Here is a 16,496-nt window from a genome sequence, read left to right as displayed (position 1 = left end):
ACTCTATGGGCTACTTGGGAAATGGGGAAATGTCTACTTAGGTAGTAGGTACCTGGGAAAATGATGAAACTCTGGAGTAATGGATTTTAAAACCCCACACAGAAAGGGTGAAATAGGACACTTAGGGAAAGGGAAAAAAGTAATGTCAACAGCTGCAAAAAACTTAACAAACACATTTCTATACGGCAAGAGTTATAGTCATTGTGCTATTATAATAGTCTTAGTGAGGGTACTCCAGAAACATTAGAAAGAAACAGGGATCTATGTCTATATCTATATCTATCTATATCTATATCTATATCTATATCTATATCTATATCTATATCTATATCTATATCTATATCTATATCTATATCTATATCTATATCTATATCTATATCTATATCTATATCTATATCTATATCTATATCTATATCTATATCTATATCTATATCTATATCTATCTATCTATATCTATATCTATATCTATATCTATATCTATATCTATATCTATATCTATATCTATATCTATATCTATATCTATATCTATATCATCTATCTATCTATATCTATCTATCTATCTATCTATCTATCTATCTATCTATCTATCTATCTATCTATCTATCTATCTATCTATCCCTCTTTCTTTCTAATCATATATATGATACATACACACACACACATATACATACATTCATACATACATACATACACATACAACAGTGCAATATATATATATTGAGATTGTCTTGGCAATGTTTTGGTGAGGTCTCACTCGCCATCTTAAGGCTGGTGTTTTCAGCTTCGTGTTTGCGTGAGTAAAGCGTGGTTGGAGTTGCTGTCTTTCAATAAATCTTGGTGTGTGTTTATGTCTGTGTGTGTTTGTATGTGTTGAGCGCTGGCTTTGTTTCAGTAAGTGGATTGATTGACTGTGTAGTTATATCATGATTGGTAGATTGGTGCTGATTGGTGCTGGCTGTGTGTCCGTTGTTGTTTTATGTTGTAATGGCCTGGGTGGTGGGTGGGGCTTGTTTGTTGACTAGGGCTGGTTTCCAGATGTCTGGTAGGCAGGAGATATCATCACGTTTATTCATGTTGTGGGGGTGTTTCTCTATTTGGATAGCTTCCATTTTGTAATCTACAAAAAAACCAATGGCTCCCTAGGACACGCCATTTACCAGAAAGAAAAAAAACACCAACCGCTACCTAAATGCACAATCCCATCACCACCCTGAACAGATCAACTCTGTAGCCAAGACCCTCATCTCCAGAACCAAATGCCTAGCTGACAAAGACCACTTGACAACTGAATTACACACTCTCACAAACATATTAATCTTCATTGGATTCCAAAGAAAAACAATTACCAACCTAATCCAAAAGGAGACACCCCCAAGAATCGAGACACAAAACAGGACAAGGGCATCACCCTCCCCTCTTACATCAAAGGCACCACAGATAAAATCAGCAAAATTCTCCACAAACACAATATCAAGACAGCCTTCAACACTGACTAAAAATAGCCAACATCTTAAGAAACCCCAAAGACAAAATCCAGCTAGAAAACCAAGGAGACTATGAAATACCATGCAAAATCTTCCCTGCAACATACATAGGACAAACGAACAGGAGAATAAATGCACGCATCGCAGAACACAAGAACGCAGTAAGAAAAAAAGAAAAAACTTCCTCCCTTTTCCAGCACCTTAAAGCTACAGGACATGAAATTAATTTTGAAGGAACCAGGTTAATCTCCAAAACTGAACACTGAACTCACAACAAGAGAATAATTATGGAAGCTATCAAAATAGAGAAAAAAAACCACAACATGAATAAGCGTGACAATACCTCCCGCCTACCAGACATCTAGAAACCAGTCCTAGTCAACAAACGAGCCCCACCCACCACCCAGGCCATCAAAACACAAAACAACAACAGACACACAGCCAGCACCAATCAGCACCAATCTACCAATCATAATACAACTACACAGCCAATCAATCCACTTACTGAAACAAAGCCAGCACTCCACACACACGCACACACCAAGATTTATAGAAAGACGGCAGCTCCAACCACGCTTTACTCACACAAACACAAAGCTGAAAACACCAGCCTGAAGATAGCAAGTGAGACCTCACCAAAACGTTGCCAAGGCAATCTCAATCTTACATGGGAAAAGACCCGAATAGAACAACACCAGCATATCTACACCCGTGCAAATCTACGAAAACATAGTTATCCTTCCCCTGTCATGCCCACCAAGCCACACCCACACAACCGCTAGTAAAAAAAAATGAATTTCACCACTGAGCAGAAGCTTCTGAAGCTGCTTGGCAGGAACAACTTAAACAATATTCATATATGCCCTTAAATATCATCAATTTCAATTAAAAGTTAAACAACTTAATAGTGTACCGAAGCCTAACCATCCAAAGAAGAAACTCCAATTAATTGTGTAAAGTAGGGGCCAAATGATAAACTAAAGGTTCCTTGGTGGATTCTTATTTTACTACCACTTTTACAATCAATATATAAACATCACTTTATCTTCTATTTTTCCTCAATGAATCTTTAATTTTCCACGTGAGTGTGTAAATGAGGGCCCAAGGGTACCAACAAGTGGCTTTTAAGCTCACAATGTGGTTTTGAGCAATATATCATCAAGGCAATGATGCTGGGATGATGTATTAAGGTAATACATTATAAGAGCACTATCGCTCTTGTGATGTATTAGTATAATACACGATCAGAACACTATCGCTGATGTATTACTCAAAAGAACCATTTTTAAGCTTAAAATAAAAAGAGCATCTTTACCTTCATTTGGCAATTTTACCATAGTTATGCCAAAAAGTGTAGATGTTAGTCATAATAACAAAAGGTAAAATATCACCCCCAAACTCCATTAATTGATCTATATTCCAATGAGCAAATGACCTTCATAAGCTGATCTTTGCCCAGCTGAGGCAAACATTAGATAACTCTAAATTTTATTGATGCATACAGAGCCTCCTGTGACCTCCAGCCAGAAAAACAGCTAGGAAATAATATTTGGAAATTTGTGTTGATTTCAGATACAAATAGCACCATGTTCTGTTTTTCTGGTTTGCAAACTGGTGGCTGGGATAGTGATTCATTCAGCCAAGAAAAGGAGAAAGATATAGTCTAGAACAGAAAGGCCTTTTTTTTTATATGGGGTAAAGTGCAAATCAAGAGGGATATGGTGGCTCAGTGGCTAAGACGCTGAGCAGTATTATTATTACTCAGTGATTAAGACACTGAGCTTGTTGATCAGAAAGGTTGGCGGTTCGGCGGTTCAAATCCCTAGCGCCGTGTAACCGAGTGAGTTCCCGTTACTTGCCCCAGCTTCTGCCAACCTAGCAGTTCAAAAGCACGTAAAAATGCAAGTAGAAAAAATAGGAACCACCTTTGGTGGGAAGGTAACAGCGTTCCATGTGCCTTTGGCATTGAGTTATGCCAGCCACATGACAACGGAGACGTCTTTGGACAGTGCTGACTCTTTGGCTTTGAAACATAGATGAACACCGCCCCCTAGAGTTGGGAACAACTAGCACATATGTGCGAGGGGAACATTTACCTTTACCTTAATGTGCAAATCAGACCTGATTCAATCTGAATACACCTATCAATTCAATAAATTGATCCACTTCATTGTGGAGATATCAATTCAGATAGAAATGTGCTAAAACCTAATACAGTTTGGATCACTGAACACACAGATAATACGTGTACATAGAAAAACTCCAAACAATGCAAATCAATGTAATACTCTGTGTTGTTTGAATTAATTTGGAGTATACAATATTTTTACAAGCTTAGTAGCAACTTGGCTTCACACTTTTGGAAGTATTTCTGAAGTTTATTTTGCCTCCGAATACATCAGGCTATAAACTGGAATACTGGGAGTTCTAGTCTCGCCTTAGGCACAACATCAGCTGGGTGACTTGAGCCAATGATATTCTCTCAGCCCTAGGAAGGAAGCAATGACAAATCACTTCTGGAAAAAGTGGTTTTCCAAAAAAAGTGAAAAAATTCCCAGAAAATTGCAGGACTTGTCCCATCAGTCTCCAGGAATCAGACACGATTGAAAAAATAAACCAACACCCACCCACCCCCATAGGTGGCAGCTGAAGCCAAAATTTCATTTTTCTACTTTTATCTTATTGTTCTACATTTAAACTGCACGGTTTTTGGCCAAGAATCTTGATTAATAATTTCTTCTACACCATTTGGGAAACATTCTTTTTGTACGAACATGCAGATATTTATTTTATCTGAGGCTTAATTCAGTACCTTTTATCTGTTTTTCATGTTTTCTTTTTTAGAAAAAAAACCTGTCGCAATGTATCTTGTAACAAGTTTTAATAATTTTTCCCGGTGTAGTGTGCCCCTTTTTGCATGTTGTGCTTGTGTTTTATGTGCTTATAACATTTTTGTATGTGGACTTAAAAAGAAATAATTCATTTTCTACATAATGGGCTAATCGACAGATGCGTACATAGATACAGAGACAGATGTACCTAGAATATTAAATACTAACACATAAGATGTGGATCAGTTCACACTAGACTTTTCTTACATTTCTCTAGCTAGATTACACAAAACTGAGATTGGGTCATTTGGGATCCATTGTATTGTGGGAAATCAATCATTATTTCAACATTTTATATGAACCAGGCCATAATATTAAGCCATGCTATGATTTATGTTCTGACCCCTCTCCATATGGTGAGTCACGCTGACACAAGATTACTGCTAGACAATTTATTCACAGGAAATTAACACAAGACTTTGGCAGCAACCCAGACTTCCACAGATAAGAAATACACACAAGAGCTTCTCCAGCTTTAGTATAATGGTTGTGTCCTGCAAAAAGCTTCCTCCCAAAGTCTCTTCTTATATACTCTCTTGGGAGGAGCCTAATCACAACCACCTGCACCCAATTATCTTCTATATCTCTGTAGTTGCTGTCGGTGCTTATCTGCCCGTCTTTGCCTGGCATCCGGGACCACCTCCCTTAGCTCCTCCCCACTGCTCCAAGGCCTGACGTCAGGGACAAACTCCCTTTGGCTTTCACTGCTGCTCCATGCCTCAGGCGCCTCCTGGTGGCCAACCAGCCTCTCTGGTTCCTGCTCGGAGTCTGAACCCTGTCCAGGGTCCTCCACATCTTCCAGAGCCGACTCATAGGGTCCCTCGCTATCGGAGTCTGTTTGCAGCTCCAATGGCTCCTGCTGGGCCACAACAGGTTTATATTATGGAACACAACACATTATATTTTGTCATTGAGTTTTCTAACTAGGGTTTGGGGCCAGGGTTGGGTTGATGCCGGCCTTACTGCCGGTTCGGAGTGCAAAACATTTTCATTTGCATTTAAAATTGTCTGCACTTGTGTGAAACGTTAAAAAAGGGGAAAAATACATTTCTGCAATGAAATTTGTTCTGCGCATGCGCAGAACTGAAAATCAAGACGGCAGCACCGTAGGAGAACCGGTTCGGGGGCATGGCAGGCCTTGGTTGCTACCGGTTCCAGTGACCCAGGTTGCCAAGTTACTACCTATTCGACTGAACCAGTCCGAGCCAGTAGGAACCCACCTCTGGTTTGGGTTTTATTGTCATGTGAATCAGCTGCGTTGAATAATAGGACTTCCAAGACATTGAAAAGGAAGACTTCCCAAGCGGAGGTGGGTTTCACATAATTTCACCACCAGTTCACCGTGCACCGAAACTGTGAGCGCATGTGCATGCATGCTCACTTCATAAGTATGCACGTCTTCTGCGCAGGGCTTGCATGCATGCACATGGCTTAGAAAATGTGGCTAAATAGGATGACATAGAGCCAGGACAACCCGCAGGTCACCACTAATGGTCCACTCGAACCGGTGGGAACCAGCTGAATACCACCACTGTTCCCAAGGGCATGGAAAGAAATGACTATTGTTTCTTCTTGAAAGATCAAAGTCTTTGTATCCCATGGAAAGCTTAGGGTTGGCTGCTTTAATAGCAGTGAGCATGTGCATGCTGACAGACAATAGCTATGCTGGGGTTACCAGCAAAAGCAGTTGTGCCTGGATGGGCACATGCAGACAACTGGGATTAGCCTGTGAAGCAGGTGTGTTGAACTTTAGGAGGACTCGATTCTTTCAATGCTTCAAGGAGTGCAATCGGCATGGACCAATGCATTTTGCGAAGTGTTTCTTCAACTGTTTGCGCAGTCCTAGTAAGCAGGACTTCCTTTCCCCCAATATGCACTTCAATGTGGGTCTTTCTAGTGCCATTGTGGTAAACTCATTTTTGCTTATATTTCACTCCCATATTCTCTACCAGACACCCTCAGAGACAACTATGCAATGAACTCTATTTGGATATGTCTGGAAGAATACTGTAGGGCTCTTTGCTACAGAGTATTTAGGCTGTGTGACAAGTTCCCATGATTGATTGATTATTGCGATCAAATCAATGTTGATTCTTAACAACTGCATTAGTTGATTTTTCTCCATGGTAATCATACCATTAGCTGTTGGATTTTTTTATGTGCTAGCTATCAGTTAGTTGTTATTTTTGTTGTTTACTGTATGATCCAGACGGGTGAGTTTCAAAAATTTTTAGAACCTCTTCTGTAGGTGTGGCCTGCTTTGTGGGAGTGGCTTGCCAACCATGTGACCAGGTGGGAGTGGCTTGCTGGCCATGTGACTGGGTGGGCGTGGCCAACTTGTAAAATGTGGTGAAACTCACTTAACAGCGCTCTTGCTTAGCAACCAAAATGTTGGCTCAGAAACTCTGGCATTTGAAGCATGCAAGTCTTAAAGCTGTCAAGTTACAAGACCCTCGCACCCCTAATCCTTTAGAAAAAAAAACCAGGGGTGTTCAAACTTGACAGCTTTAAGACTTGTGGACTTCAACTCCCAGAATTCCTCCTCTCGCTCTTCATCTTGATGATGTCCGGACGGGCAGGGGGAGGGAGCTGGAACTGATTCTAAACAGCACTGTAGATTTGTGGAACTTCTTCTATAGAAGATGTTAGAACTGGCAGGAACCCATCCCTGATCCAGACCCTTTGAGGAAATTATAATTACATATAATATGTTTTTGTAAGTCACTGTGCAGTTTGAAGATTTGACAGCATACAACAACATATTAATAATGATAATGATTCATCCTCATGTTTGTCTCCATCAACTTTCTGTTCTGTGTCGAGTGTGATAGATAAGTTGAAGGTTGTCTGAATCATTTATTTGTAAACATCTAGAGTGGGAATTGGTGAACCTTGCCTTAGGTTGATAAGCGTAGAGTCTATTTAAAGTCCAAAATGAGAAATACTGTTCCGGTAGACTACACCATTCTCAGTTAAATGAGTTTATAAAGATCTAGTTTGGAAAAAAGTTATACTTATCATTTTAACTTGACAGCTAGGTGATAGTCTGTCATTTCAATAATAATTGAAATGCAGAGTGGCATCTCGTAATTCCCCAGTACCTTTCAGCATTATCTCAAAATCCCCCATCACCATGGAGTTTTCTCTCTGTCCTCCATGCATTTCAGAAGAGAGACTATTTTTATTTATTTAACTCTGTGGGTCCCTTGTTTAAGTTATTTGTCATATATAAACTGCCTTTTGGGCACCCAGAATGATGCTTCCCTAGATTAAGATGGCAAATAGAGATAAGCTTTACAAAAGGGATCATTAAATACAATAACACCACGTGAAAGAATTTGAGAGCATTAAAAAAAAAGCTGATGTATTAAAGCTTCTGGCTAACCTTGATTTTGATTCTTTTTCTTTTTAGCACGTTCATGTCCATGTACTTCCAAGGAAGCCAGGTGATTTTGACAGAAATGACAACATCTACGATGAGGTAAGACTGAGATGAAGAGCTGAACCTTTTCTTTTAACCCGGTTATTTTGATTTAGCCACATGCACACAAACAAACCACCCATTAACCTGAAACCATGCCAATTTGCCACCGCCTATAATCTGAAACTGCGACTTCAAAGAGAGAGTTTCAAATAATGGGTTCATGAAGGCATTTAATTCAATTTTGTCGGATTGAGATAAATATTACACACTTTATCTTAGCAATAGTCATTCCAGGACTGCTTCACACTTTGGAGATGCTCCGTCTGGTACACAGATGCCAACTTTTAATGGCAATCTTATTGGATTTGTAGTGTGAAATATTGGAGCCATTTTTTTACAAAAGGGAATGCTCTATGAAACATTTTGTGTTTCCTGAACTGATAACTTTTCCTTACTGTGATGTCGTGAGTGTTGATGACAGTTGTATCCATAATGGGATCAGAACCTACAGAGTATCTCAGCTATTAGGCATTTCAGGTGGAAGATATTGGGAGTTATAGTAACAATATTTTTATGGTTCTTCCATTAGCACCCACGGACAGGAGGAGGGTAGAGTTATATATTATATGCTGTTTAGATTGTTTTGGCCCACTAACAGACTTGTATCATAAAGTGGGGGACATTATTCATCTCCTATGTTAAACTAGTATCTAACTAAGAGTCAAATGTCACCAATAGAAGATAACATTTGTAGCTCAGGGTTGCATTGATGATCTCTCAGCTTGGTTGTTTTCATTAGGTAACATCATCAGTGTTAGAAGGGAGTGGAGTTTGCTTTCTGTGGACATACAAGTTACTGGCCCTACCAATGTTGGTGGGAATGTTCTTGGTGCTTCCTAGATCAGGCTGTTGATTATTATTTCATTGATTGCATGAAATAGTCATTCCTTGATTGAATGTTGAATGTTGAATGTTGATTTTATTTATATGCCACCCTTTTCCCCCGAAGGGGACTCAGGGCGGCTCACAACTCAACCAGGGAAGGGGGGATACAGACAAAATTAAAAACGACACAAAAAAATGCATGGTTTAAAACACACAGCAGTCATACCATTCGAGACGGGGGCAACGGTTCTTTAGCCCCAGGTCTGTCGGAACAGCCAGGTTTTAAGGGCTTTGCAGAAGGCCTGGAGGGTGGTGAGGGTTCGAATCTCCATGGGGAGTTAGTTCCAGAGGGTCGGAGCAGTCACAGAGAAGGCTCTCCTCCGGGTAGTCGCCAGTCGACACTGGCCGGTGGATGGAATTCGGAGGAGGCCTAATCTGTGGGATCTAATCGGTCTAGTGGAGGTAATTGGCAGCAGGCGGTCTCTCAAGTACCCAGGTCCAATACCATGAAGTTGCTTACAATACAACCAATCCACCAATCACATGCCCTGAATACTACCCCAATCAGAGACTAGACTAGACTAGACCAGACCAGGCAGAATAGAATAGAACAGAATAGAATAGAATGGAATAGAATGGAATGGAAACAAAGTTGGAAGGGACCTTATAGATCAGTGTTGGTGAACCTTTTTGGCACTGATTGCAGAAATGGGAGCACATGAGAACACCAATAACCAGAAGAGGAGCTCCATGGCGCCCACACATGGGAGTGCTGGAAACTGGAAGAGCAGTTGAGCTTCCAGTTTCTAGCATGCACATGCAGGCTGGTCACTTGGTCTTCCAGTTTCTGGCCAGTGTGCATGCACATAACAGAAACCAGAAGCTCAGTTTCTTTTCATGCACATGCACATCAGGGAGTTCCTCTTCTGGGTTCCAGCACTGCCATGCACGTGAAGACCAACTGGCCGGTGCGCATATGCGTGCTGGAACACGGATGAGCAATGGGTGAGGATTGGAGTGCCCCTTGAGATGGCTCTGCGTGCCACTTTCAGGAGACATGCCATAGGTTCGCCATCACGGTCATAGGTCATCTAGTCACCAACCAACCCCCACCCACCCAAGCAGGAAATCCTAAACCATTTAATCAAGACCACCAACACCAACACTTAGAGGGCACATCACCTGTATGTTTTGTAGTTTTTTGAGTTTGTAGTTTATTTATAGGCCGCCCTTTTCCCTGAGGGGACTCAGGGCGGCTTACAATCAAAAAAAGGAAGGGGAGTGTAGGACAATACAAAAAAAGAAATGTGCACAAAGTAAATTAGACAATAAAACTCAACATTCACTCAGCATTCGGGAGGGGCGAAATAAGATTATCCCCAGGCCTGACGGGTTAGCCAGTTCTTGAGGGCTGTACGGAAGGCCTGGACGGTGGTGAGGGTACGAATCTCCACGGGGAGATTGTTCCATAGTGTCGGAGCCGCAACAGAGAAGGCTCTCCTCCGAGTAGTCGCCAGTCGGCACTGACTGGCGGATGGAATACGGAGGAGGCCAACTCTATGCGATCTGATGGGACGCAGGGAGGTAATTGGCAGAAGGCGGTCTCTCAAATAGCCAGATCCACTACCATGGAGCGCTTTATAGGTGGTGAGTAAGACCTTGAAGTGCACCCGGAGACCAACAGGTAGCCAGTGCAGCTCACGGAGGATCGGTGTTATGTGGGCGAACCGTGGTGCGCCCACGATCACTCGCGCGGCCGCATTCTGGACTAGCTGAAGTCTTCGGATGCTCTTCAAGGGCAGCCCCATGTAGAGCACATTACAGTATTCCAGCCTAGAGATCACAAGGGCTCGAGTGACTGTTGTGAGGGCCTCCCGATTCAGGTAGGGCCGCAACTGGCGCACCAGGCGAACCTGGGCAAATGCCCCCCTGGTCACAGCTGAGAGATGGTGGTCAAAAGTTAGCTGTGAATCCAGGAGGACTCCCAAGTTGCGGGCCCTTTCTGAGGGGTTTAAATTTTGTCCCCCCAGCCTGAGTGATGGTATGGTGGTCAAATTTTTGGGAGGGAAACACAACAGCCACTCGGTCTTGTCTGGGTTGAGTATCAGCTTGTTCGCTCTCATCCAGTCTTTCTTTAAAAAAAAAAACACAAATATGTCATCATTTGTCAATCATTAAGACATTGAAGTACAATTTTTTTTTGTTGTGTATACCCCTCCCTTCCTCCACCCCCCCATCCCCCCTCCTCCTTCCCCCCCCCGACTTCCCAGAACCCGTACACGGTATGGATTTTTAACTAACACAGTCTAAAATCTATTGAGAAAAGAGAAATAAAGAAATTAATGACATTCTAGATTGAACTTAGCTTCTTCTTACTGAACTGACTTTTAACAGTTTAAATCATTTCTGATCTTAAGCATAGGCTAACTGGAATTTCTTAGTCCCGTATTTATTTTGTATATAGTCAATCCATTTTTTCCAGTCTCGTTTATATCTCTCATTTGAATGATCTTTGAGATATGCCGATATTTTAGCCATTTCAGCTAAGTTTGTTACTTTCAATGTCCATTCTTGGATTGTAGGCAAGTCTTCCTTCTTCCAATATTGCGCCACCAACAGTCTTGCTGCAGTTATCAGGTGCAGAATCAAATTGGTCTCTACCACTGTAAAATCAGTACATATACCTAGTAAAAATAACTGAGGAATAAACTTTATCCTTCTTTTAAAAACATTTTGCATGACCCACCATATTTTTATCCAAAATGCCTTAACCTTTTGGCAGGTCCACCATATATGATAATATGTAGCATCGAAAGAACCACACCTCCAACATTTAGGCTGTACATTCGGATACATAGAAGCCAACTTTTTAGGATCTAAATGCCATCTATAGAACATCTTGTAAAAATTTTCTCTCAGATTTTGAGCTTGTGTAAATTTCACATTTCTTACCCAAATTCTTTCCCATGTATCCAACATTATTGGTTCCTCAATATTTTGAGCCCATTTTATCATACAATCTTTAACTAATTCTGTTTCCGAATCCATCTGTATTAATACATTATATATCCTCTTTATATGCATTAAGCTTTGATCTCTTATTTGTTTAAACAGATTATCCTCAACTTGAATAAAACCAATTTTTTGATCTATTTTCCACCTAGCCTGTAATTGCCCATACTGGAACCATGTTTGAACTACCTTCTCCTCTTTTAATACCTCTAAAGATTTTAATTGTAATACCCCCCTTTCCGAGGTAAGAAGCTGTCTGTAAGTAAATCTGTCCTGTTTTTGTGCTGTATTCATATTTTCAATTGCATGTCTAGGAATTGCCCACATGGGTATCTTGTCATTTAATTTATATTGGTATTTCTTCCAAACCCGCAATAAAGCATTTCTTAAAATATGACTTTTAAAGTTCTTATCCAATTTTTTGTTGAATAACAGGTAAGCGTGCCAACCAAATACCAGATCGTGTCCCTCAATGTTCAATATTCTATCATTGGTTAAATGAATCCAATCACTAATTACAGATAATGCCACTGCATCATAATATAGTTTTAAATTAGGTAGTTTCAGTCCTCCTCTCTCACGTACATCTTGCATTATTTTCATCTTTACCCTCGGCTTCTTTCCTGCCCACACAAATTTGTTGATACCCTTCTGCCATTCTAAAAGGTTCGCATCTTTTTTAAGTATAGGTAACATTTGGAAAAGAAATAAAAATTTTGGTAAAATGTTCATTTTCACTGCCGCTATCCTGCCCAGCAAAGATAAGTGCAATTTCTCCCATTTTTTCATCTCTGTCTGTATGCTATGCCAAAGTGGTTCATAATTATGCTTATATAACTTCCCATTTGAAGTTAAAATGTTAACTCCAAGATATTTGACTTTTTTAACTACCTCACATCCTAGCATCACTCCTAATTCTTCCTTTTGTTTAATATTCATATTTATAGCTAATGTTTTGGTTTTTCCTAAGTTTATTTTAAAGCCAGACACTTGACCATATTGATTAATCGTATTCATTAAAACCATACTGGATTCCTGCGGTTGTTCCAATATTATGACCAAATCATCCGCAAAAGCGCGGACTCTATATTCTTGCTGCCTAATCTTGATCCCTTTTAAACCATCCAAGCCCCGTATTTTATTCAACAATACTTCCAAAGTTATAATAAACAATAATGGGGACAAAGGACAACCCTGTCTTGTACCTTTTCCAATTTGAATAGAATCTGTTAAACTTCCATTGACTATGATTTGTGCTGTTTGCTGTTGGTATATTGCTTTAATTGACTGTAAAAAATTATCTCCTATCTGCATTTTTTGCAATATCTTCAGCAGAAATTGCCAGTTAACTCGATCAAAGGCCTTCTCAGCATCCAAAAATATAAACGCAGCAGGGATCTGGTTGTTCTTTCCCAAATATTCTAATGCATTAATAATTAATCTGACATTACTTTTCATCTGTCTCCCTTGTATAAAACCTGTTTGGTCCGTATGTATCAATTGTTGAATGACCAACATTAACCTATTTGCTAATATTTTAGTAAAAATTTTATAATCTACATTCAGTAATGAAATGGGTCTATAATTTTTGGGTTGAGTAGTATCTTGATCTTCTTTGGGTATCAAAGATATAAACGCTGTCTTCCAAGATGGAGGGACTTTACCTTCCGTTTGAATCATATTAAATAATTCTCTAAGAGGTTCTACCATTTCTAACTGTAAGTTTTTATAGTAAACCGCTGTCAAGCCATCTGTACCTGGTGCTTTCCCTGGCTTTAATTGCTTAATTACCTGCAGGATTTCCCCCGAGGTTATTGGTTGATTCAATTTTTGCCTGTGTTCTTCTCTAACTGAAGGTATTTTCTCCTTGTCTAAATATTTGTCTATGTCTAAACCATTAATTTTATCCCCTTTATACAGTTCTGTAAAAAATTCCCAGAAAGCCTTTTGAATCTCTTCCTGTTGGAACACCTCCTTCCCTCTGTAAATCAGTTTAGATATATTTCGAGTTTTCCTTTTTTTCCTAATCTGATAAGCTAACCATCTGCCAGGTTTGTTTGCATTACAAAAAGTATTGTGTTTTGCATATAATAAATTAGTAGCTACCTGGTCAGAGATCAACATGTCAAATTGAGATTTTAATATGTTAATAGTTTCCTTAACCTTTGTATCGTCTGGTTTCCTTGTTAACTCCAGCTCTTTTCTCTTAATTTCCTCTTCCAGTTCTGTTCGTTTTAGCCCTTGCTTATTTCTATGTGTTTTATTTATATTCATCAAAACTCCTCTCATATACGCTTTGCTTGCATCCCATACAAATTCCATAGATGTACCCTTATTCATATTCAAAACAAAATATTCAGATAGTAATTTTTTACAATCATTAATATAGTTTTCATATCTAAATAAATTTTCATTCAGTCTCCAAAACCTTCTTGCCTGCACTACCCTTCCCAACTCCATCCAAACTGGGTTATGGTCCGAAAGGACTCTAGCTGCAATCTTTGTTTTCTTGACCCTAGAAAGCAAATCATTAGTGGTTAGAATAAAATCAATCCTTGAAAGGGATTGATGCCTGTCCGAGAAGAAAGTGAAGTCATATTCCTCTGCATTTCTTTCTCGCCAGATATCTCTCAATTCAAAATCATCCATAATGTCAAAGAAGGATTTGGGTAACTTTGCTCGCATCTTGGTATTTAGGCGGGAAATCTTCTTATCTCTCTTAGTGTCTATCACTCCATTCCAGTCACCCAATAGTATACAGGAACTATAGTCCCACTGTACTAATTTAGCATGAAGATTTCTATAGAATCTATCTTGCTGTTGATTGGGTGCATAAATTCCCAAAAGTAATGTCTTTTTCCCTTCTAAGATTAAGTCTAAAGCAATATATCTTCCGAAGGGATCTGCTTCTATTAATTCAGCTTTCATATCTTTTCTTAAGTATACAACTATACCATTCTTCTTTTCCATAGCAGAAGCTGCAAAATGTTGACCAAGTTTTGAGTTGATCAAATATTTTTGATCAGTTGACTTGATATGAGTTTCTTGCAAACAAATTACATCGTTCTTAAACTGTTTAAGATAATGAAATATTTTCTTCCTCTTCTGTGGAGAGTTCAGTCCGTTGACATTCCATGTTAAAATCTTAGTTGTCATCTTTGGTTGGTTGAAGCATTTTTAGAGCTTCCTGCACGGCCTGTTTAACCTTAGGTTTAGCTCCTCCCACTGCTTCCAGATTTGTTGTTGTAGTTCCTTGATCGATGGCCGATGATTGTTGATACTGTTGCTTCTTAGCTTGTTTCTCCATACGTCTAGTAGTCATGCGGCTAGGTCTTGGTTCCATAGCACCTTGCACTTCTAGAGAAGAGAGATGCTCCATCTTGTCTGGTGGTTGTGTAGTTTGCTGTCTATCCTGTCCTTCTTGTGGTCTTTCTCTAGGTCCAGATGGTGCAGGGTGTCCGGCCTTCAATATATTATAATAAAAATCTCGGGCTTTCCATACAGAGTTGAGGCGGTACCTTTGCTTATCAAATGTAAATATGATGCCGAATGGTGCATCCCATCTATACTGTATCTGACGGTTTCTGAGTTCTTCGACCAAAAAAGCGTAGTCTCTTCTGGCTCTTAACATTTGAGGTGGTATCTCTTTCAAAACAGCCAGGTCTTGACCGCCAATTTGAAGCTTAGTGTTATAAGACGCTTGCAGTACCATATTTCTGAACTCTCTTGTAGTAAAATATATAACGATGTCTCGAGGAAGCTGCTTCTGCTTTGCCAGCCAGGAGTTAACGCGGTAAGCTTTGTCAATTTGCCAGCCTTGGTTGGTCCCTGGTCTTCCCATCAGGCGGTCAAAAGCTTCCGATAGGATCTGTTTCAGGTTCTCCTGTTTCTCCTCACGCAGCCCCCTTACTCTTAATGCGAGCTCCATTTGTCGGTACTGTATCATAATAATTTCTTTTTCAGCATTTTCCACTTTTTGTTCCACCACCTCTGTTTTCAATGTCAAGTTAGCATTGGCATCATTAAGAACCTCTAGAGTATCTTCCACTCCAGAAATATGTTCTGTTAATACAGTTACAAGACTCAGCATGTCGTCTCTAATTTTATCAACCTTAGCCTCAAATTTCTCATACAACTCCTGTTTAAGTCCTTTTATTTCACTTTTAATTTCACTTTTAATTTCTTCTTTCATTTCTTTTATTTCCTCTTTTCTCTCCTCTCTATTATCTCTAAATTTATCTTCCATTTTAATTGTCTGTGCATTAAGAGCCTCGCTTAGATTACTCAGAAAAAATTCTTTCGTTAACACATCCCCAGCAGGGGGCGTAGGAAGCGGAGGCTGCAGCTTTGTGCCAGGCACTGAGGATGTGCCCCTGGAAGTAGAGGGTGACGACTTCAAGTTAATATTTGGTTTTGAGGCCATTTCAAAATTTGTCTGCCTGCAGTTAATAAAACTCTATCGCCTAAATATGCAGCTTTAAGTAAAGAGGCTTTTATTTTGAAGTTTAAGGCTTGGCAAAACTTTCAGTGAGTAAACATTGTAACAAGACCGTTCAACAGATTCATCACCATTTAACTTCCAAATAAGCAAAGTTAATGAAGGAGTAAAATTCTTCTATTGTGGAACCAAAACATTTGATAAGCTATCTCTTTTGTTTTGAATTCTTTTGAAGTCTTGTGAGAATTAGCAAAAAGTGTTCGTTATTACCGGAGAAACCAGCCTGCTCGGCGCCATTTTAAAAGCCTCTGAGTAAATAATTTTTCGGAGGAGAAAAAGAGAAGAAGCTAAAATGTTGATAA

General features: G+C 39.7%; 1 protein-coding gene across 1 annotated transcript in view; it reads left to right on the top strand.

The window, feature by feature from the left end:
• The window catches only part of FHIT (fragile histidine triad diadenosine triphosphatase), a 990,173-nt gene that overhangs the window by 801,502 nt on the left and 172,175 nt on the right, over positions 1–16,496 (top strand). Inside the window, exon 5 of the mRNA XM_087707805.1 lies at positions 7,788–7,856. Coding sequence (XP_087563931.1) covers positions 7,788–7,856 — 69 coding nt within the window. The remainder of the gene's footprint in view (positions 1–7,787; positions 7,857–16,496) is intronic.

The sequence above is a fragment of the Thamnophis sirtalis genome, unplaced genomic scaffold (genome assembly GCF_051295495.1).
Source record: "Thamnophis sirtalis isolate CommonGarterSnake01/CBP01778 unplaced genomic scaffold, rThaSir2_p1.2 scaffold_3, whole genome shotgun sequence".
Lineage (NCBI taxonomy): Eukaryota > Metazoa > Chordata > Lepidosauria > Squamata > Natricidae > Thamnophis > Thamnophis sirtalis.
The sequence above is the reverse complement of the archived record's forward strand: the minus strand, read 5'-3'. Positions and strand labels throughout refer to the sequence as shown.